The 22,128-nt window shown below is 33.7% G+C and overlaps 1 protein-coding gene across 1 annotated transcript; it reads left to right on the forward strand.

The window, feature by feature from the left end:
• Positions 1–3,286: 3,286 nt before the first annotated feature.
• Positions 3,287–8,212, forward strand: LOC107866861 (GDSL esterase/lipase EXL3). Its single transcript, XM_016712866.2, has 5 exons — positions 3,287–3,747; positions 5,101–5,231; positions 6,045–6,275; positions 6,831–7,086; positions 7,803–8,212. Exons 1-5 carry the CDS (start codon positions 3,489–3,491, stop codon positions 7,991–7,993), a joined length of 1,068 nt encoding a protein of 355 aa, XP_016568352.1. The 5' UTR covers positions 3,287–3,488; the 3' UTR covers positions 7,994–8,212.
• Positions 8,213–22,128: the final 13,916 nt, after the last annotated feature.

The following is a 22,128-nucleotide window of genomic DNA, read 5'->3' on the forward strand; positions in this document are numbered from 1 at the left end:
TATATTTAGCTAAAAATATTTGAAAATTATATGAGTGATATGTATTTAAATGAAGTGACATAAACAACAAATCATCTTTTACTTTAATAAACTTAAGTTGAAATTTTTTATTTCAAACTAAATAAGATATAGTAAGATTTTTTTTAAACACACACGGTATAATCATGGGAAGGCACGCAAAAAAATTAAAGCTAAATAAAATGAAAGTTTTATTTTTAAGAATAAATATTTAAAGCTTGAAAAGAAATATACATACATACATATATACATATATATATATATATATAAAATTTAAATAAGATGAAGGATATTTTGGTAATCAATTAATTTATTCCTAGAAATTATACCATGCATATTACTTCGAATACAACAAACCAAACACTCAATAAAAAATAATCCCAGTATAACTAATCTCAGTATAACTTATCTCATCACAACCTATCCCAACATAATTAATCCCAGTATAACTTGTTTTCAAATCAAACCAACCCATAGATTTGTCTTTTCCTTGGGAGAAAGAAATAGAAGAATTTAGTGTATGGATATAAATAAAAAATGGTGATTGGTAATAACGTATTGATAACAACAAGACTGTTGTTCCAATCAATTCATTTTAATTGTCATAACAATTCTAGTCCTCTCTACAGTTACTTCTTCTTATGTGCGACTCTTTCTTGTTCGAATAAACAACCTTAGTTTTAATTTTGAGAAAATCCTGAACTATAACCAAATTTGATATGACACTCCAAGTTTACGAGGGTTCTATTATTCCGTGAACTAAATTTTAATGTATTTTTGTCAATCTTTTTAGCAACGTGACACCTTTGACGTGAGCCTCATTTTATGTAATAAAGCTTCCATATCAGCACAAAAGGGTGACAAAAATACGTTAAAATTGAGTTCAGAGGGTAATAGGAACCCGTTGAAGTTCGAGTGTGCCGTAGAAACTTTGGCCATAGTTCGAGGATATACTGGATGCTTATCTATTAAGTTTTTGCTTAAAAGTATTCCAATCTCTATCTCCGCGAGGTACGTAGTCCGATCTCTATCTCCATGAGGTACGTAGGGGTAAAGTTTACATACACTCTATCTTCTTCCGGACTTCACATGTAGAGTCAAAACTACCAATCACATGTATGTTGTTGTACCTTGGGATATTCCAATCAATCCGTAGAGTTGCTCAAGGCTTTAATTTGAGCATAATTACGAAAAGGTTCAAAAGAAATGCAATATGGAAAATAATATCATGCATTAGTATAGTTGTTTTTACTACAATTTACGAAGAAAAATGTAACAAATACTAAACAACAATATCGTAGTTAATTCTAATTAAAATGTGAAAAGGTATTCAGAATATCAATACATCATGTTTAAAATGAAAATTAGATAATGGAGATGATATACACATAAATGTAACTTATTAAATTCTAAAGATGTATATAGCTGATATATAAAAAGTTAATTTCCTCCTCAATAACACATGTACTCGTATCATTAACAAGTTGGTGTGTTTACAAAAAAAAAAAAAAAAAAAAAAGTTGGTGTGCATTATTGGTTTATTTACGTGTATATCTAATTAGGTTGAAATCTTCCTAATACAGATAGCAAAATAATTTTCTTAAAAATTGTTAGATGGCCCAAGTACAGGCCATTGAGAAGGACTATTATTTATTGCAATATTTGATAAAAAATCTTATCATTTGTCACCAATCACAATTAGTTTACTCTTGAGTACAGTACTATCTCTATAATGTACATAAAATATGGTCGATCTTACCGTCTTATTTTATGTGTCTTAATTTAACTAGATAAGGAGCTTAAAAAAGTTGAAGAGTAGATGTAACATCCTAACTGAGGATAACTAGATAAGGAGCTTAAAAAAGTTGGAGAGTAGATGTAACACCCTAACTTAGGATAAGGAGTCTCACATCGGCAAAACACAGGAGGGATATCTTGGTATATAAGTTTGCAAGCCTTACTCTCTAGTGATAGGGATGCTGAGTACATAAGTAAGCAAGTATTACACTCTAGTGACGCGTTTTAAAGTCGTGCGTGCCTGAACCCAGAGCGGAGGGATGCTGAGTATATAAGTAAGCAAGCTTTACTCCCTGGTGACTTCGTTCTGTGACAGAAGAGTTTGAATTTTGTTATATTAAGCTAAAGATGTTTATATATAATAAATATTGTAGCAAACAAAACTCCGTTGCTAGTCCTATTCAACGAAGATGTTCGTAGCTAATTTCCAAAAAGTAACATAAAACAGTAGGTGTCTATTGAATCTTATGATAGTCTTAAAATAATGACATTGAGATGTTGCAATATTATTATTTTTTTTTGTTTAGAACCCTTAAGAAAACTTGCAGTTACATGAGCATGCATGTAAATTCATTTCTCTGCAACTGATCGCAAAACACACATAAGAAATGAATTATGTTAGATAAATCGAATACAATGAGCTCGACTGAGAAGATCTCTGATGACCCCCCTTATGAGATACCACCTGTTACATGCACCAACTCAGCCACTATGCATGGTATCCCTATGAGTGTGTAATAAAAAGTTACTAATGTAAAAAGTAATAGTATTTTCTAAAATCAAATAATGTTGGTGAAAATTATAACAATTATATATGATTGAAAAATAAAAATGAAGAAAATAAAGTTATTTTCTTTTTCTTGGTTGAGGCACAAATATTTCGTTCTATTTAAGGAGATTCAAGCCCACTGCATCAAATGTTTTTCACCGATCTAAAAGTGATCTTCTTGACTTGGCCCCACCAGACCGAATACAACAGTCTACTCACAAAGTACAACTGAATAAATTATGGACAAGAATTGAGTACAAAGCTCCACAAAAAGAACATTTTTCTTCGATCAGTTAAATAAACTCTCTTTTTTAGTAGTAATTTTTATGCACTCTATATTTCTTGCACATCGAAAAATAACGCAAAACCTCCTCTAGAAATTCTTCCTTATAATAAATAAGAAGAATAAGCAGGAAGATAAATGATATACGTAGAAATTAGAAGAGTTACAAGAAACTAATCACACTAAAAGTTATGAGAGTTGCAACGTAATAATAATAATTCTCATATGAGTTATTAAAAGATTGCATATTCATGCACCCCAAACCCACTAACGTTTGTACAAATGGGTGGAGTAATGGTAGAGTAGTAATGGCAAAGAGTTAACTGCCACTATATCTAAAGGCATTAAAATATAACTAAATTAATATTAAAATTCTTTAAAACCATAGAAAAAGAAATTCACATAAATTGAAAGAGAGTATTACTTTTCAAACTCCTATAAATAAACAAAACCTGAACTAAAAACTATTCAAATCAGTCATTTCAAATTCAAAGTTTTATCAAATATCACAAGTTCTCTTTTGTTGGTATTCTTGAAAAGGAAAGTGTCTAAATTAATTTCAGCAACACAATATATATATATATATATATAGATATATAGATATATAGATATATAGATATAATGGTGCATAATATCATTGTTATTTTGCTCATTTCTTTTGCGATACTAATTGTCAATTGCTGTGAAGGGAAAGTGCAGTTACCAAAGAATGTGGTTGTAAAAGCTGTATTTGCATTTGGAGATTCAATTGTTGATCAGGGAAGTAATAATTATATAGAAACTATAGTTAAATGTAATTTTCCACCTTATGGTAAAGACTTCAATGGTGGAATGCCTACCGGAAGATTCTGCAACGGCAAGACGCCGGCCGACTTGCTAGGTATGTAATTAATACATACACGTCTTGCTTTTACTGTTACATCGAGAGTTACTACTTCTTCTTCGTGTACTGTTTGAGGAAAAATGGAACTAGTGGATTGTTTATATTTTGTTGAAAACGATTTTAGCATGGCTACTTCATTTGGGTTGCTTTGAAAATTGAAATGATTTTCTTGAAAATAGCTTATCTGTCTCTCAAGGTAGGGATTATAAGGTCTGCGTACACTTTGCCTTCTTCAGATTTCACTTGTGGAATTACATTGAATATGTTATTGTTGTTTTTGTTTAATTTCTTCTTTAACTCCTCAAGAACATTTCTCTCACTCTATCTTTTCCACTAGTTATATCAAACAATAACAACATACTCAATGTAGTCTCACATGTAAGGTATGAGGAAGGTAGATTATACGTAAATCTTATTTCTACCTTATGGAGGTAGAGATGTTGTTTTCGAGGTTAATTATTATTCCTACATTTTATGTAAAATTGCATCTATTAGTATTTAGTGTGAACAACGTTGTTAAACTCGAAAGGAATCCATAAATGTCACTTTGCATGGCTCCTTAGCGTCATGGCCTCATGACTGTTCGTTATATTTTTGTGTTACCTTATAGTAGAGGGGTTTCCATTATCGTATTAATTGTTCGTTACGTTGTTATTGATATTTTTTACTGCATTTTCTTTTCCTTCTTGTTTGATATGCTTTACTTCTATAGAGGGTTCATCGGAAACAATATCTAGTTATGCACGTACCTATCTAGCTCCATATATTCCACGTTGCACCTTTTAGTAGAGGCGAAGCGAACATCAAACTTAATTTATATTTGGATAAAGAGATGTAATTAATTATTTTTTGCCTAGTGATCAGTCATGTAGCTTGACCTTTTAAAAGAAATAGTGAAACGGCTTGTTTTCATCTTTTTTCATTTAAACTTCTTTCGTTAAAAAATTACATTGTATATCTGAGAAAATCTTGATTTCGCTGTTGAATTGAAATATTTTCAAATATAGAATGGAGGTTATATCTTCCTATTAATACACAACATTCAACTGCATGATGCAACTAACTTGTTGATTACTATTATGCTTTAGTAGTTAGGTTTCATCTTTCAAGCATTTAATTATATCTCACAGAAATAAAATATAATTTTTTCTCTTCTACTTTGTTGGAAAATATATGCATGTGTTGGTTATCTCATGGCCATAAATGCAAATGTGATAAAACAATCTCAACATATTCTCTCTGATGTCAAGTGAATTTAATTATTAATGCAGGAAAAATTCTTTAAAAATAGCACAAATTGCAAATTTGACATTATTATATTACTGTCTCCATATGTTTGTCCATTTTCAGTTGAAGAATTGGGGATAAAAGAGGCTGTGCCATCTTACTTAGATCCAAATTTGAAAAGTGAAGACCTAAAAACTGGAGTAAGCTTTGCATCTGGTGGTTGTGGATTTGACCCTCTTACGGCTACCATCGTGGTAACTTTATGTGATAACTTTAATAAAGAAATGAACACTTAACTTTATTATGTGATAACTTTAATGAAGAAATGAACACAACTTTATTATGTGATAACTTTAATGAAGAAATGAACACTTTTGAAACGTACTACTTTAAACATAACAATATTTGCATGATTTCCTTAAGGATGTATAAACACTTTTTCGCTCTCTTAGTGACTCAAACTTATTAGCCGTTTGGCCATGAACAATTTTTACTTTTTTTTCGAAAAATTATTTCACTTTAGTGAAAAAAGTGAAAAATGTATGTGTTTGGCCATGAGAAATACAAATACAATTTAAAATTGTATTTGGAAAAGTGAAAACAAGTTTTAAACACTTTTTCGCTCCCTTGGTGACTTAAACATATGACCTTAGAGTTGAAAGTGAAGGGTGCTTACCATTCAAGTAACTGACTCTTGTCTAATTTAAATTATTTCAAAGTTTAGAAATGAACTTTAATGAAGAAATGAACACTTTGGAAACGTATAACTTTAAACATAACATGATATTTGCATGATTTTCTTATTAAGGGTGTATAAGCACCTTTTCGCTCCCTGGTGACTCAAACTCACGACCTCGATCGGGTTGAAAGTGAGGGATATATACTTACCATCCGAGCAACTCACTCTTGTCTAATTTAAATTATTTCAAAGTTTAGAAAATAGTAATTTTGCAACATATTAAAAATATAGCCATAATTAGCGGCACTATCCATTTTTTTACACACATAAAGAAGAAAAGATCACTAATCTTTGCTCCTGTTTTTTTTTGTTTATGTTAATTAATCAGTCAGCCATACCCCTATCAACACAATTAACTCAATTCAAAGAATATATTGGGAAGATAGAAGGATTAGTTGGGAAAGAAGAAGCCAAATATATTATAAATAATAGCCTATTTTTGGTGGTTGCTGGAAGTGATGATCTTGCTAATACATATTTCACTGCTGGAGTTAGACTGGAAAAGGATATTAATACCTACACTGATCTCATGGTGGCCAAGGCTTCTGAATTTATCCAAGTTAGTATATATCTTTATGTTTATTATTATTTTATTTTTTAAAAAACATTTTCTTTTTGGTCTTCAATTATGAAATCAAGTGTATGACCTAGTGATAAACTCGTAAAATAGTTATCTAAGTTAATGAATTCACCAAGGGATATGTATAATGGTGAAAGTCCCTCTACCCTTAATTAGACGTTTCAGATCTCTTTGAAAATGAAGTATCTTTTGGTAGGGAGACTCATGTAGTTGACTTTCTAAGCCTTGAATACTAATCAGTCGAATCAATGAGTTTCAGACATTAGATGATTAAATTGACCATAGAACGAATTGTATATATACATATATATGGAGAGACTAGTGTAGTTGACATTCTAAACCTAAAATACTAATCAGTCGAATCAATGAGTTTCAGATATTAGATAATTAAACTGACAATATAACGAATTAAGTATATATATATGAAGAGGAATAGAAGTTCTTTATTACAATATTAGTTACCAATTAAATAATACTATTGATTTGAGTAACTAAATCTTGTATTGATTCAAGTGTTCTTTCTGTTTCTTGAAGGAATTGTACAATTTAGGAGCAAGAAGATTTGGGATTTTTGGAATTCCACCAATAGGGTGTTTGCCATCACAGAGAACACTAGCTGGAGGGCCAGATAGAAGATGTGCTAAGGAATACAATGAAGCAGCCCAATTGGCCAACAAAAAATTCTCAACTGGCATTGATTCATTATCCAACAAGTTGGCCCAGTCCAAGCTTGTGTTCATAGATATTTATAATCCTCTTCTTGATCTCATTGTCAACCCTCACAAATATGGTACTCTATCTACACTAACCCTTCTATAAATTCATGGCTTAAATATATTAGGGACGTCAAATAGGCAGGTTGGATTGAATTTTAATGGATAAAAGATAAGGTGTTTTAAAAAATAGGTAGGTTATTGATCAGTCCAAAACTTGGTTAAAATGTGTCCAGCTAAACAATGCGTCATTACTCAATTCGTTCAACTCTTACTATTATTTGTTTGTTTTCTTATAATTTGTTTAAGTACCTAATAAATTTTTTATTATGATTAATATATACTAAAAATTACACAAATACACAGCTTATGTTTCTAATATTACAAAAAATCTCAACTCCCTAAATATATTACAAAAATCCCAACATATACACAGAATGTTATGTATATGTTGGTTATGTTATGTATATTAATAGGGAGAGAGAATAAAGTAATTAAAAAAGTGAAAGAGAGTTCCAAAAGGGTTATTTATGTTATTTATACTTATATATAACATCCCTCATTGACACCGACATCGCATAAGCCGGACCAACCCAAAAGAGCATGGTCAGGTCCAAGACGAGTATATATGACCGTTATTTGATTATATTGTATAAAACTTAATAAACAAAAGGAATGTCTTTTAAGAGTTACAGTTCAATGCCTTTGGGTAATCTAGTTTACAAAATAGCCAGCAAATATATCTATCTTATATTCTTGTTTTAACAATTTTGTTATTTGGGTTTTGTTGTAGGTTTTGAAGAAGTCGAGAAAGGGTGTTGTGGCACAGGAAAAATAGAGGTGACAATATTATGCAACAAATTCAGTGGAACATGTGAAGATGATACAAAATATTTATTTTGGGACAGTTACCATCCAACTGAAAAAGGTTACAGAATTCTTGTTGATGAGATCCTCAAAAAAGATATCAACAAATTCTTCTAGAGGAAGACTTTGATTTAAAAAAAAAAAAATAAATAAAAAAAAATCAACATGTATATTCACCAAGTTTGTTAACATTGGGTCAAAAGTCCAAAATTTGTGTTCAATTAATCCATACTTCCTGTGTGTTTTTTAAAATTCATTTATAAAGCTTTACTTCATGCATGTAATAAGACACTGTAATTCGAGTTTACGTATATCCAAGTGTTTATGTTGGATTTTTTTTTTTTTTTTTTAAAGTTAATTGCATTGTCCTTAATTATTATTGGAGTGGGCGTTTTATCTCACAATAAAATTTTCAAATGTGAATGTGAATTAATTGGAGCAAGGGGTTCATCTGAATTTCCTCGGCGAAAAATCATACTATACAAAAAATTATACTATTTATATATGGTTGAAATTATGTTTTACGTATGTATAATAGTCATTAAACCCTCTTTAATTAGTTCGTATGTTTACTTCTGTATATTTGGAACCTCTTAGTGAAAAATTCTAACTCTGTCACGGCTATTTTCACTAACCCAAGCCATAAATTTCCACCCCTACTCTTACGCGTGTGATAAAGAAGCTACTGATTGCTATGTAGAAAGTAATATTTTTTAAAACAAATTAAAAGGGATAATCTGGTGCACTAAAGCTATAGCTATGCGCGGTGTTCGGGGAAGGGTCCCACCACAAGGGTGTATTGGACGCAGTCTTACCTTGCATTTCTGCCAGAAGCTGTTTTCAAGGCTTGAATTCGTGATCGACCTCCTGGTCTCATCACAGCAAATTAAATCACATAAATTGAAAGATAGTAGTCTACAACTCCGCCTATAATTTATTAAACAAAACTGGGAAGTAATGATTATATAATTTCAGCAACACAATATAATATAATGGTTATTTTGTTAATTTCTTTTGTGATACTATTTATAAATGGCTGTGAAGGGAAAGTGCAATTACGAATCAAAAAAATTGGCTGTAAAAGCAGTATTTGCAATTGGAGATTTATGGATGAGGGAAGTAATAATGATATAGAAACTGTAGTAAAGTATAATTTTCTACCTTATGGTAAGGACTTCAACGGTGGAATGCCCACCGGAAGATTCTTCAACGGCAAGATGCCGCCGGACTTGATAGGTAATTGCTACACATTTTACTTTTACTGTTATATATATAGAGTGTTACGTGATACTTTACGTATCGTTACATGTAAAATGGATACTAGTGGATTTATTTGTCTTTTGTTGATAATCGTATTTTTCATGGCTTCTTCATTTCTGTTGCGTTTAAATGCTTTCCTTCAGCCGAGGTTCTATTAAAAACAACCGTTCACCTTTGTACCTCTTTAAGATAGGGTAAGGTCTGCATACACTCTATCCTCTTTAGACCGCACATATAGAATTAATTACAATGAGTATATTCTTTTCTTTTTTTTTTTGTTTTTAAAACGTAGTTAATTTCTTCTTAATTCATCAAGAACATTGCTCTCACTCTATCTTTTCCACGGTTATAACAACATAACAATATACTCAGTGGCGGACCCAAGATTTAAGAATTGTGGGTGCTTAAGAAATTAAAAAGTTGAATAAAAATAAAAAACCACCTCAACAAGGTTCGATCCCGGGATGTCTCTTTAGTGGAGAAGCTTAAGATCAACTTAAATGTCAGTGCACCCAACTAACTTTTGTTTAGTGGGTGCATTTATATGTAATTATACCTATTCCGCGTCGAATTTACTGGATGCCGAAACACCCTCAAAATATATGTAGGTCCACCCCGGACATACTCAATATCTCATAGGTGAAGTCTGAAAAAAAATTAGAACGTACACATATCTTATCTCAACATTAGGGTGGTAGAAACTGTTTCTGAGGTTAATTATATACAACAATCCTACTTTTTGTGTAAGATTACATGTATTATTATTTATTGCGAGTTAAGTTGTTAAAACTGATAACTTAAAAGGAATCCACCGAAAAGATATCTTTGCATGGCTCTTAATTAGCGTTATTAGGGTACTTAAGTAGTCTAGATTATTGTATTATTTGTTGTTGTTATTATTGATGTTTTTTATTGTATTTTTTCAATTTATTTGATATGTTTTACTTAAATCGAGGGTCTCTCTATCTTATAATCATAAGGTAGGAATAAGATTACGTACACACCACCCTATTTATTCCTCATACTCCACTTATAGAATTACATGCATTATGCTATTGTAGTACCTTTTTAGTAGAGGGGGAGCAAATATATTACTATATAATTTATATTTGGATAGAGAGGTGTAATTATTTTTTTGCCAAAGTGATCAGTAGTGTAACTTGATCTTTTAAAAGCAATAGTGAAATGACTTTGTTTTCACTTTTTTTTTCTTCGGGAGGAAGGAGAAGACTTTGCAAAAACACAAGTATATAGATATGACTAGATCGAATATCACATGTAGAAGGTTCATTCGAACTCCTTTCGTTAAAACATAACATTATAGCTCTCAGAAAAATCTCATTTAACCTCTACGTAATAGTATAAATCTAGCTTGTTAGGTACGACGCACTTGAAAGAAGAAAATTATCTTACATTGTTCTTCTTGTTTCATTTTATGTTGTTATTTTTATCTTGATTTTATAACAAAAAGTAATTATTCATAGCAAGTTTGATATAAGCACCTTGACAATAAAATAATAACCTTATTGTCAATTAAATTGACCTGATGCTGTAGAAAAAAAAAAAAGCAAAATAAATATATTACAGTTGGAAGACGATTTTATACAGCAACAACATTTTTTCTTCTCTAGACTAAAACTGATAAATGGTGAATTGTACATAAATCAATTTTTCTTCGCTAGACCCTGCCAGACTTCTAGATCATATTTTTAATTACTTAATTATATTATTTTATTTGTACATGCGTTGCACGAATAATCTTGATTACATTTAAATTAAAGATAACAATAACATGTAGCACAACAAACTGTTACAATTATACGTATGATATACAACAATAAAAAATGTAAGTAGAAAGTAAAAAAATGAATGAATGCAAGAAGATGATCTAAACCAAAACTAAAATAAGAAAAAAAGTAGAAATAGGTAATTGTATATATAAGATATTATAAATAAAAATTACAAAGAAAGTTTTTCAATTAACAATTGTCTATCAAGAATGCACGATTATTTATTATTATAAATTTAAAGAATAAACTAAAAATTTAGAAAACTTACTTTAAATTACACAAAAGTTTATCTCTTCTTTCTCGGACATTAGACACTATCAAATTAAAATTTCAACTGATAAAAAAAATTTAAACGTAAACCTATCATTCATCCTGAGACAATTTTTAAAAAATGGTGCAAACCCAAATTAAAAAAGACAAGCACCATGAGTAATATTAATTAATTGATAAAAGAATCCTAATCTAAGTGATATTATTAAAGCTACAAAAATTAGTAGCCCATTGCACGTAAATTAATTGATAAAAAAAATCCTAATCTAAGCGATTCTTGAACTATACTAACTACACATACTATTTTCTAATATTTGAAAAAATATAAATGTTCTTTTAAATGTCTTTAGGAATCCTTATTCATGTTACACCATAATGTTTTTAGTTACTTTTTACTATATATTTTTAGCACTCCAAATTTTAAAAAAAGTCGATTTCATATATTTTAGGAGACAAGATTATGAAAATAATTAAAAAATAAATTGAGGAAAAACGTAAAAAAATAATTTTGCTTATTATGAAGACTTTATGAATGATAAAAAGTTTAAATAATATTTCTTAACACCCTTCGCATTTTTAACTTTTAATATAGTGTGGTATGATTAAGCTCGAGGTATATCGAGGAAGAAGAGGCAAAGGCACAAATGGATTTGGGTCATTTGGTCTACGAAATTATGGCCAATGTACTCAAACTGTCCGGTCTAAAATTTTTGTTCCCAAATATTTCTCTTAAATTTTTATCCTCAAATGTGTGGTTTTAAATTTTTATCCCCGTTAAATAAGTTTTAACGTTTGCCTATATATAAGGCAGAACTTGTAATCAATAGAGTGTGTTAACTCTCTTAAAATGTCATGAACGTGATATTATTAAAGCTATGTTCTAACTTTGGCTTATACGACAAATGAAAACTTATGATCAATTATGCATGTTCATTCTCTTGCAATACTTTGACCGTCTGTCTCTTGTATGGGCAAGAGGTAGAATGTCTACCTTGTGTACAATATATCTAAGTTCTAATTTTTATCTATAAGATAGAACTATAGATTGTGCAGGTTCATTGTCTTCAAATAAGGGTGTCAAGTAGGCCGACCCGACCCGGCCCTTGTAACTAACCCGGTCCGGTAAGCCCTAGGGCTTTAGGGTTTCGAGTCCTAGGCCGATTATTTTTTAAAAATGGGCCCGGCTAACCCAGCCCAGACCAAGCCTGGTCGCTCGGCCCGAATACCTTTTTTTTTTAAAAAAAAAAAAGGATTTTGGACCAAACTAGTCGTTGGCCCAACGGCTATATAGCCGTTTTTGGGTCCAAACGGCTAGTTTGGGCCCATTTATTAAAAAAAAAAAATTAACTTTAAAAAATATTTTTTAATCCCAGAAAAAATTCTATAAATACCCTACAACTTCAAATCATTTTTCACACAATTTTTCACTCTCTCAAATCTCATTCTCTCTCAAATCTCAATTCTCAAATATTCAATATATTTAATTTCTTAAAGTGTTCACTTTAATTTTTTAATTTTTCATTTACAAAGTACGAGCGGAAGTTTCTAAAGTCGCAACCTTCGGATACTTTCAAAATTTGATAATTTCGTTCCATCTCTTACGTTTAATTTTTATTTATTGAATTAATTGTTTAATATTTAATTTTGTTATATTTGTGTATTTTGAATATTTTTAGTTTAATTTAATTTATATTATGGATAAATTAAAAAACCTCACTACTAAAGGTGTTGAAATTTTTAATCCCGGAAGCGGTAGTGGTAGTAAAAAGCGAATTACTAGCGGTAGAGGTAGTTCAAGTAGTAGATATACCCGTGTGCCTTCGCCTCCGGTACCGCTTGGTACACCTTTTGAGGAAGAAATAGGTGTAGGTGCTCACGATATGGGTTATGTAGAAGCTCAGGAAAATTACGGTATAGAAGAAGAAAATGAAGTAGATGCGGTTAATTTAGAAGAAGATAGTGAAAATATTGCTGAGACACCCGCAATAGGAGATGCTAACGTTAGATCTGAATCGGTTAATCTCCCTCCCCGTCCTCCCAGTGGCCCCAAGACCACGTAAAAGAACTAGTGTTGCATGACAATTTTTTGAACGTATATCAGATATTGAGGTGCAATGCAATATTTGTCAACAAATATATAAGCATAGAAGTGGAGGCAAGCAGGGGGTACGGGTACGTTAATGAGACATATAGCTAAAGATCACAAAAGAGAGTTAAATATTGCACAAGGTGGTGGGGATGTTGGTGGGCCAACGCAAACTAGAATGGACCCAACAATCGGTCACGTAGCGAAGAAGTATAATAAATTGAGGGACCGGGAAGAAATAGCTAAAATGGTAGCTGCGGGTTGTTTGCCTTTTAGTTTTCCTTCTTCTGATGCCTTTATTCGTTATATACAAGCAATTTATAATCCTATATTTAACGGTATTCCTAGAACTACTTGTCGGTCTGATATTTTTAGACTTCATTCACAATATTGATTTTATTTATCAACATTGTTAAAAAATATTCAATGTAGATTGGCCCTAACTTCTGATCTTGGTCGTGCTGTAAATAAAAATGATTATTTAACCATTACTTGTCATTGAATAGATAGTAATTTCGTGATGCAAAAACGTATTTTTGCTTTTTTATATGATGAAAATCGTAAACATACTAGACAATTTATTGTTGATTCTATTGTTAAAATTGTCGGATATTATGGTATCGAAAATAAAATTTTATGTATTGATTTTGATAATGCTTCTAACAACAAGACTGTTATAACAAAAATAAAATCTACGCTATCTCCGCCCTTACCTGAAATTTTTTATATTAAGTGTGCATGTCATATATATAATTTAATTGTAAAAGATGGTCTTGAGTTTTTTGAGCTTTATATTGAAAAAATTCATCTTGCCGTTGGTTTTATTCAGGGAAATAATCTTAGATCGAGAATTAGAGAATTTCAAGTTAAATGTCAAGAAAATGGACTTACACCGATTTTGATGCCTGAGAAAATTGATACTAGATGGAATTCTACGTATGAATTTTTAAAAACTTGTTATAAATATAGAATTCCTATTACACTAGCTTTTAACCAACATTGCGGTTCATTTGTTGATTCTGCTGATTGCATGCTACATAATTCTGATTGGGTTGTAACTAATGATCTTGTTAAGTTTTTAGAAAAATTTTATGTAGCTACGGTTGAATTTTTCGGTGCTTATTATCCTACTGTTTGTAATATTTTGGCATATATAGCCGATATTCTGATTTGCTCAAAGAATATAAAAATAAAGAAGGTTATAAAGAATCTGTTGGCGCCATGTTTATGAAATTTTAAAAATATTTTTTACCGATTTCCCTATTTACTTGGTTGGTGCTATGCTAAATCCGTGCATGAAATATAATAATATGTTCCACTTTAGTACTCTTATTTATACTAACTTAGAAATAAATACTAACCATGATTCTGAACAAGTACAACCTGAAAACTTGTCATTGAGATCCCCAGCAGAGTCGCCAGAAACTGTCACACCTCTTTTTTACGCACTCCAAAAAAGAGATTTGTTATTTTAAGTTCGAAAGGATTTTATTATTTAAGTGACAAGAAATGAAAATTTGTTTCGAAAAAGGATTATTTACATTTTTTATTCAGAGTCGCCACTTGGCATAGTCCGGTGTGCCAAGTCACCTTTGAAAAATCCTTTTTGAAACCATTTGACTCTTAAACTGATTTGCGAACCGAGATTCCGGCTAAGGAATTCTGTTGACCGAGGGGAAGGTATTAGGCACCCCTCGATCCCGTGGTTCAACCACGGTCGCTTGGGTAGATTGTATCAACTATTTTCGGCATTACAAAATGTATAAACCACACCAAAGCAAGCAAAATAATCAAACAATAATCAAAACAATCCAAAAATGTAAAGTCCAGTCCGATTATACAGTCAAAAATAGAAAAACACGCAAATATAAATCCTTGTCTAAACTAATTCTAGATTGAGCTCCAATGCTTTACCCAATGCTGCGGGCCTTCATCACGAACGTCCTCCGGGTACATGATACCTCGGGGCATTCCCCGGTGAATAAAATATATACAGATCCTTCGGGGCATTCCCCGGCCAAATTATACAATTGATTTAAATGCGACAAAACAAAACCATTCCAACATATGTTTCAAACATATCGTCAATCCATCATGCCTAAATTTGCCTACCCGAACCTATCATTTGCATATCCATTCTCGATTAAAGACATAATTCTATCACATTTCATATCAACAATAAATCAAAATTATTCCGAATCTAAACTTTTTTACGTTACTTCATTAGTTTGCAATTCCAATCCCCCACATTCATACAAGCCCCCTTTTTTTTTAAACACGAGCACAATTATCTATCCATATCATCATCGATTTCATACTAACGGCTACTTATTCAGACAAAGCAGCACCAATCATCAAAATTTCCAATCAACAAACAATGCACTATCATCCACCTACTAAATACCATAACAAGAAAATCAAAAGGGCAAGGATTAGAAATGGACCTTCGACGAAACAACTTCGTGATAATATGTGTTAAAGAAATCCGCACTTGAAACCTCGAATAGAAACCTCGACGATGAGCGAAGCTCCAAATCCAGAATGTTGAATCCATTAGATCATTCGAAACCCCCAAAGCACGATAAACGTGGATGATACAAGAAATAGAAGAACCCGAAGCCCTTTTAAAATCCAACAACAGAACTAAAACAAAAAAAGAACTCGAGCTCCGGTGAGCTGATAACGATGAGACCAACTGAGATAGCTGTACTCCGACCAGATCTCGTCCCAACAAAACTGACTCGAGCGGACTAGAATCTAAACTAAACACACCAAAACTAACCTGGACGGACTGATTTCATTGTTCATTCTTGATTTTTGGCGATGGGTATAGCTGACGGGTTTTGGGGTCAAAAACAGAGCTGGCTGAGTTATATCCCGATGAGGATGGCGTTTTTTGATGAGAAACGACTGGAAAACTCGATTTCCGATCTATCTTCGCCAACACGAACCAACAGTTAGGCCTCTCACGAAACCCGCACCTGATTTGCGATCTGGTCACCAGCTTTTATGGATTTTCCCGTGAGTTTCCCCAGAACTGACTCAATAGGGTCGAGTTTGGCTAAAAAAAATAGATGCAAAAATGTGAAAAATGGGTTCACAGATCCTAGCTGGTGGAGCCGATTCCAGTGGAATTCGCCAGTTTCAGTCGTGTTGGTCGGATTTCGGGCTGGGAGAGGAGCTGGCTAAGGAGGGGGCTGGTGTTGCTTGGTCGTTATTGTTTTGCCGGTGATAGAGCTTTCTTCGGTGATCTCGTCGATGACGGCGAGAGAGGGCGGCTGGTGGGGCTTTTTTGAAAGAGAGAGAGTAGAGAGAGGTCTAGAGAGAGATGGAGGCTCCTTTTTTTCTTTTCTGTATATGCTCATCGTCCGATCCCCCTATTTTGTGAGAGTATGTGTGTATATATTGTGAGGGTGGGTAGTGGTGAGGTAGGGTAGGTGGGGTCACGTGGGGTAGGGGGAAGGTGTGATGTGTTTTATTTTGATTGGGTAGGTTGTTAGGATAAGATAGAATTAGTTAGGATAGGTTTTGTTAGGGATTTTTGTTATTATTATTTTTTGTATTTTGTGAGGGTAAAATAACATGGGTGAGGGTACACGGTAGGATAAAAATAAAAATGGGTAAAAACGACATCGGGGAGGGACGAAATTAGGTGTCTACATCATGCCCCCTTTGAATGTAAACACGCAGTGTTTTCAGACAAAGAAGTAGACAACGAGACAGAATTTTGTCCCGACCACTATTCAAAGGAAGAAACAGAAGAAAGAAGGACAACTGGGTTTTGACTTAAGACATCCCACCTACTTACATTATAAGAGGATCGAGTGACAAGTATCTCAACTTTTGGAAGGAGATGGACTATACCGAGTTGGAGAGTCGAGTGAGGTTCCATCGAGGTTTCGGTCCGCGGCTCTGTTATTACATCAAAAATAAAAATTACAAGTTAAAAACATAAATGAAATTACAAAAATCCTATCTATACAGCTTCTGTTGGTTCTTGACTCGACTTTCATCACCCTATTCTTCAGGCGGGCTTCTGACTTGTTATTTCATCACCCTGTTCTTCAGGCGGGCTCCTGACTTGCTATTTCATCACCCTGTTCTTCAGGCGGGCTCCTGAAATCCAAAATTAAAACTAGCACGAAAATTATCCCAAAACAAAGATTATAGTACAGTAGTAATTCAATTTTTTGAAAGCGTTGTCCCATTTTCCAGGAGGGTCCTGAACATAAAGTAAAATCCCATTTTTTAGGAGGGTCCTGAACAAAAAGTAAAATCCCATTTTTCAGGAGGATCCTGAACATAAAGTAAAATCCCATTTTTCAGGAGGGTCCTGAACATAAAGTAAAATCCCATTTTTAAGGAGGGTACTGAACATAAAGTAAAATCCCATTTTTCAGGAGGGTCCTGAACATAAAGTAAAATCACATTTTTCAAGAGGGTCCTGAACATAAAGTACAATCCCATTTTGTCAGGAGGGTCCTGAACATAAAGTAAAATCCCATTTTTCAGGAGGGTCCTGAACTGAAAGTAAATTCCCATTTTTCAGGAGGGTCCTAAACAGAAAGTAAAATCCCATTTTTCAGGAGGTCCTGAACATAAAGTAAAATCCCATTTTTCAGGAGGGTCCTGAACAAAAAGTAAAATTTCATTTTTTAGGAGGGTCCTGAACATAAAGTAAAATCCCATTTTTTCAGGAGGGTCCTGAACATAAAGTAAAATCCCATTTTTCAGGAGGGTCCTGAATTGAAAATTATTCCCATTTTCCAGGAGGGTCCTGAACATAAAGTAAAATCCCATTTTTCAGGAGGGTCCTGAACTGAAAGTAAATTCTCATTTTTCAGGAGGGTCCTGGACATAAAGTAAATTCTCATTTTTCAGGAGGTTCCTGAACTGAAAGTAAAATCCCATTTTTCAGGAGGGTCCTGAACATAAAGTAAAATCCCATTTTTTAGGAGGGTCCTAAACAGAAAGTAAAATCCCATTTTTCAGGAGGGTCCTGAACTGAAAGTGAATTCCCGTTTTTCAGAAGGGTCCTGAACAGAAAGTAAAATCTCATTTTTCAGGAGGGTCCTGAACAGAAAGTAAAATCTCATTTTCTAGGAGGGTCCTAAACAGACAGTAAAATCCCATTCTTCAGGAGGGTCCTGAACATAAAGTAAAATCTCATTTTTCAGGAGGGTCCTAAACATAAAGTAAAATCTCACGGATGTGCATTTCCAATGGTAGCTGAATCCAGTGAAACGAATTTGCCCCTGTTTCAATAGAGAAAATTTGTCAGTTAAAAATTTAGTGGTGGCTTGCAGATCTTGGCTTTTTAGGTATCTGCCCAGCACTCGTTCCTTTCATCTTTGTTCCAAATCGTTAACACTTGCCCCAGTCTTGCCGCATCATCGACCCGGATCCAGATTGAGGGAAATGAGTTCTGACTCAAACAATGGGTTTCCATTTTACCATGCCCCTGAGGTACATTTTTCCCAAATCTGAATGCTTCCACGGATCCAATAGTCTGTCGGTTGACAGACTTTCTTTACTTCGTGTTGAATTACGATCATATTTCTTTCTTGTGTTGTTCCTTGGTTTTTTGTCATATAATTGGAAAGACTGGTAGTAAATTTTGAAATCCTTTCTCGCTTGTTTTGACACAGACTTGACTTAAAATGTAAAGAAATTATGGTGACTTTTATTTTGATAAATGACATAAAAAAACAAAAAGCATGAATATGTAAATGAAAGAAAAGGGCAATGTCCCATATTCAAAAAGAAAACTTATCTGAATACGACAACCAACTCCAATGAGTATGACATGCATTTTGGATTGAGCTGCCTGATCTTCCTATCCAAACTCCCCATTTGTTGTTGATTTCGTGCCTTTTGCCGCTGAGCCGCTTCTTCACATCCATTGGACTCATACATCACATTCAATTGACGTCATCTTAAAAGACTTTTGTCAACAAATCTCTTTCTTTTCACTTTTCGCCTTTCTCTTAAACTCTTTATCGCCTTACGGTGCCCGTGAGGGTATTCACCAATAAGACTCTCTCATTTTTATTTCTCTCCACTCACCATCGCCTTATGGTGCCTGCAAGGGTTTTTACCAATAAGACTCTCTCATTTTCATTTCTCTCAACTCACCATCGCCTTATGATGCCCACGGGGCTTTTCACCAATAAGACTCTCTCATTTTCATTTCTCTCAACTCACCATCACCTTATGGTGCCTGCAAAGGTTTTCACCAATAAGAATCTCTCATTTTCATTTCTCTCAACTCACCATCGCCTTATGATGCCCATGGGGGTTTTTCACCAGTAAGACTCTCTCATTTTTGTATTTCTTTCCTGATTTCTTATGCTGAGAGAGACAAGCGGTACTTCACAATGTATCATCATATCCATTGCATGCTTAGCCTTAACATTATCAAAAATTGATCTGAAGGACTTTCTTTGGTTGTAACTTGGTTTTTGGTTAAGGTTAGAAAAGATGGTAAGGGGCTCAAATAATACTTGAAGTAGGGGTGAGACTTACAACTTTTGGAATCGACTCAAACAACACATTAACTCATGCCCCAGCTTTGTTGACTGGGTGAATCTTAGATCTTTATTTGGTTGGACCGAACCTGAAATAGGGTAGCCTACGTATCTCACTCCCGAGAGAGGAGAATTAGGTCGCACATAGTTCCATCAGCTTGTTCTTTGTTTTGATTTGATTTTTTCTTTTATTTTCGAACTCTTTCTTTTATTTTTATTTTCTTGATATTTATCTTTGACTCTATTTTGATTCCAAAAGAGGGATATGAAAGAAAATAAAACGAGGCTCAAATGGGTAAACAAGGGATGACACAATATTTGGATAGAAGAATAAAATGTCTTCATCATATCAATCTTCAAAAATGCTAGTACTAAACATGCAATAAAATCAACAAAGGATCAAATATCATACATGGTATCTTTTGACAGCATCAGCATTGATATCCATTTCTGCCATTTTGCCTTCAATATCTGTCAAATATAAGGCTTCATTGGGCAACACTTTCTTCACAACAAAGGGACCTTGCCAGTTAGGGGAGAACTTGCCTTTCGCTTCAACCTGGTGAGGAAGGATACGTCTCAATACCAACTGACCAACTTCAAAATTCCTGGGATGGACCTTTTTGTTATACGCTCGAGCCATCCTCCTTTGATACAACTGGCCATGACACACAAACGTTAGCTTTTTTTCCTCAATCAAGCTCAAATGTTCTAATCGGGTTTTTACCCATTCGTCATCATCAATCTCTGCTTCTACAATGACTCGAATAGAGGGAATTTCAACTTCTGCAGGGATGACTGCTTTTGTCCCATACACTAATAAATATGGAGTTGCCCCTGTTGAAGTGCGAACAGTGGTGCGATAACCTAGCAAGGCAAACGATAACTTTTCATGCCACTGTCTAGACCCTTGTACCATCTTTCGCAATATTTTTTTTATATTCTTATTGGCGGCTTCTACAGCACCATTGGCCTTTGGGCGATATGGAGTAGAATTTCGATGTGCGATCTTAAACTGTTGACATACTTCTTGCATCAAATGACTATTGAGATTGGCAGCATTGTCTGTAATGATCGTCTTAGGAATTCCAAATCTACAAATAATATTGGCATGAACAAAATCTACCACAGCTTTCTTTGTCACTGACTTGAAAGTTACTGCTTCTACCCACTTTGTAAAGTAGTCAATGGCTACCAAAATGAATCTATGCCTATTTGATGCCTTTGGCTCAATTGGTCCAATCACATCCATTCCCCAAGCCACGAACGGCCATGGAGCGGCCATTGCATGCAACTCAACAGGAGAAGAACATATCAGATCACCGTGTACCTGACATTGATGACGCTTCCAAACAAATTGAATAGAATCCCTTTCCATAGTAAGCCAGTAATAACCTGCTCGAAGAATCTTCTTTGACAAGACATGACCATTCATATGCGACCCGCATACTCCAGAGTGTATTTCAACCATGATTGCAGTGGCTTCTCTTGCATCTACACACCTTAAAAGTCCCAGATCTGGGGTCCTCTTATACAAGATTCCCTCGCTTAAGAAAAATCCACTAGCCAAACGACTAATAGTTCTCTTTTGATCGTTGGTGGCATATGCTGGGTATTCTCCTGACTGAATGTACCGCTTGATATCCAAGAACCAAGGTTCTCCATCGAGCTTCTCTTTAACCGCATTACAGTAAGCATGCTGATCACGACTCTGTATATGACTGGATCGATGTAGGTTTTATCAGGATGTTGGAGCATTGAAGACAGAGTGGCTAAAGCATCAGCAATTTCATTGCGAATCCTTGGAATATGACTAAATTTTACCAACACAAACCGTTGACATAGCTCCTGCAAGCACTGTTGATACGGGATGAGCTTCAAATCTCGAGTCTCCCAATCGCCTTGAATTTGATGGACGAGCAAATCTGAATCTCCCAACACTAATAATTCCTGGACTCCCATAGCAATAGCTAACCTCAAACCAAGAATGCAGGCTTCATACTCTGCCATATTGTTAGTACAGTAGAATCAAAGTTGTGCTGTTACCGGGAAATGTTGTCCCGATTCAGAGATAAGAACCGCACCTATTCCGACTCCTTTCATATTGATAGCTCCATCAAAAAATAACCTCCAACCTAGATCAGCATCTATAACGACTTCATCGACATACGACACTTCTTTGTCAGGAAAATATGTCTTTAATGGCTCGTACTCTTCATCGATGGGATTCTCAGCAAGATGATTTGCCAAGGCTTGGGCTTTCATGGTGGTTTGAGTCACATATACAATGTCGAACTCGGTAAGCAATATTTGCCACTT

This window comes from Capsicum annuum, chromosome 4, assembly GCF_002878395.1.
Source record: "Capsicum annuum cultivar UCD-10X-F1 chromosome 4, UCD10Xv1.1, whole genome shotgun sequence".
Classification (NCBI taxonomy): domain Eukaryota; kingdom Viridiplantae; phylum Streptophyta; class Magnoliopsida; order Solanales; family Solanaceae; genus Capsicum; species Capsicum annuum.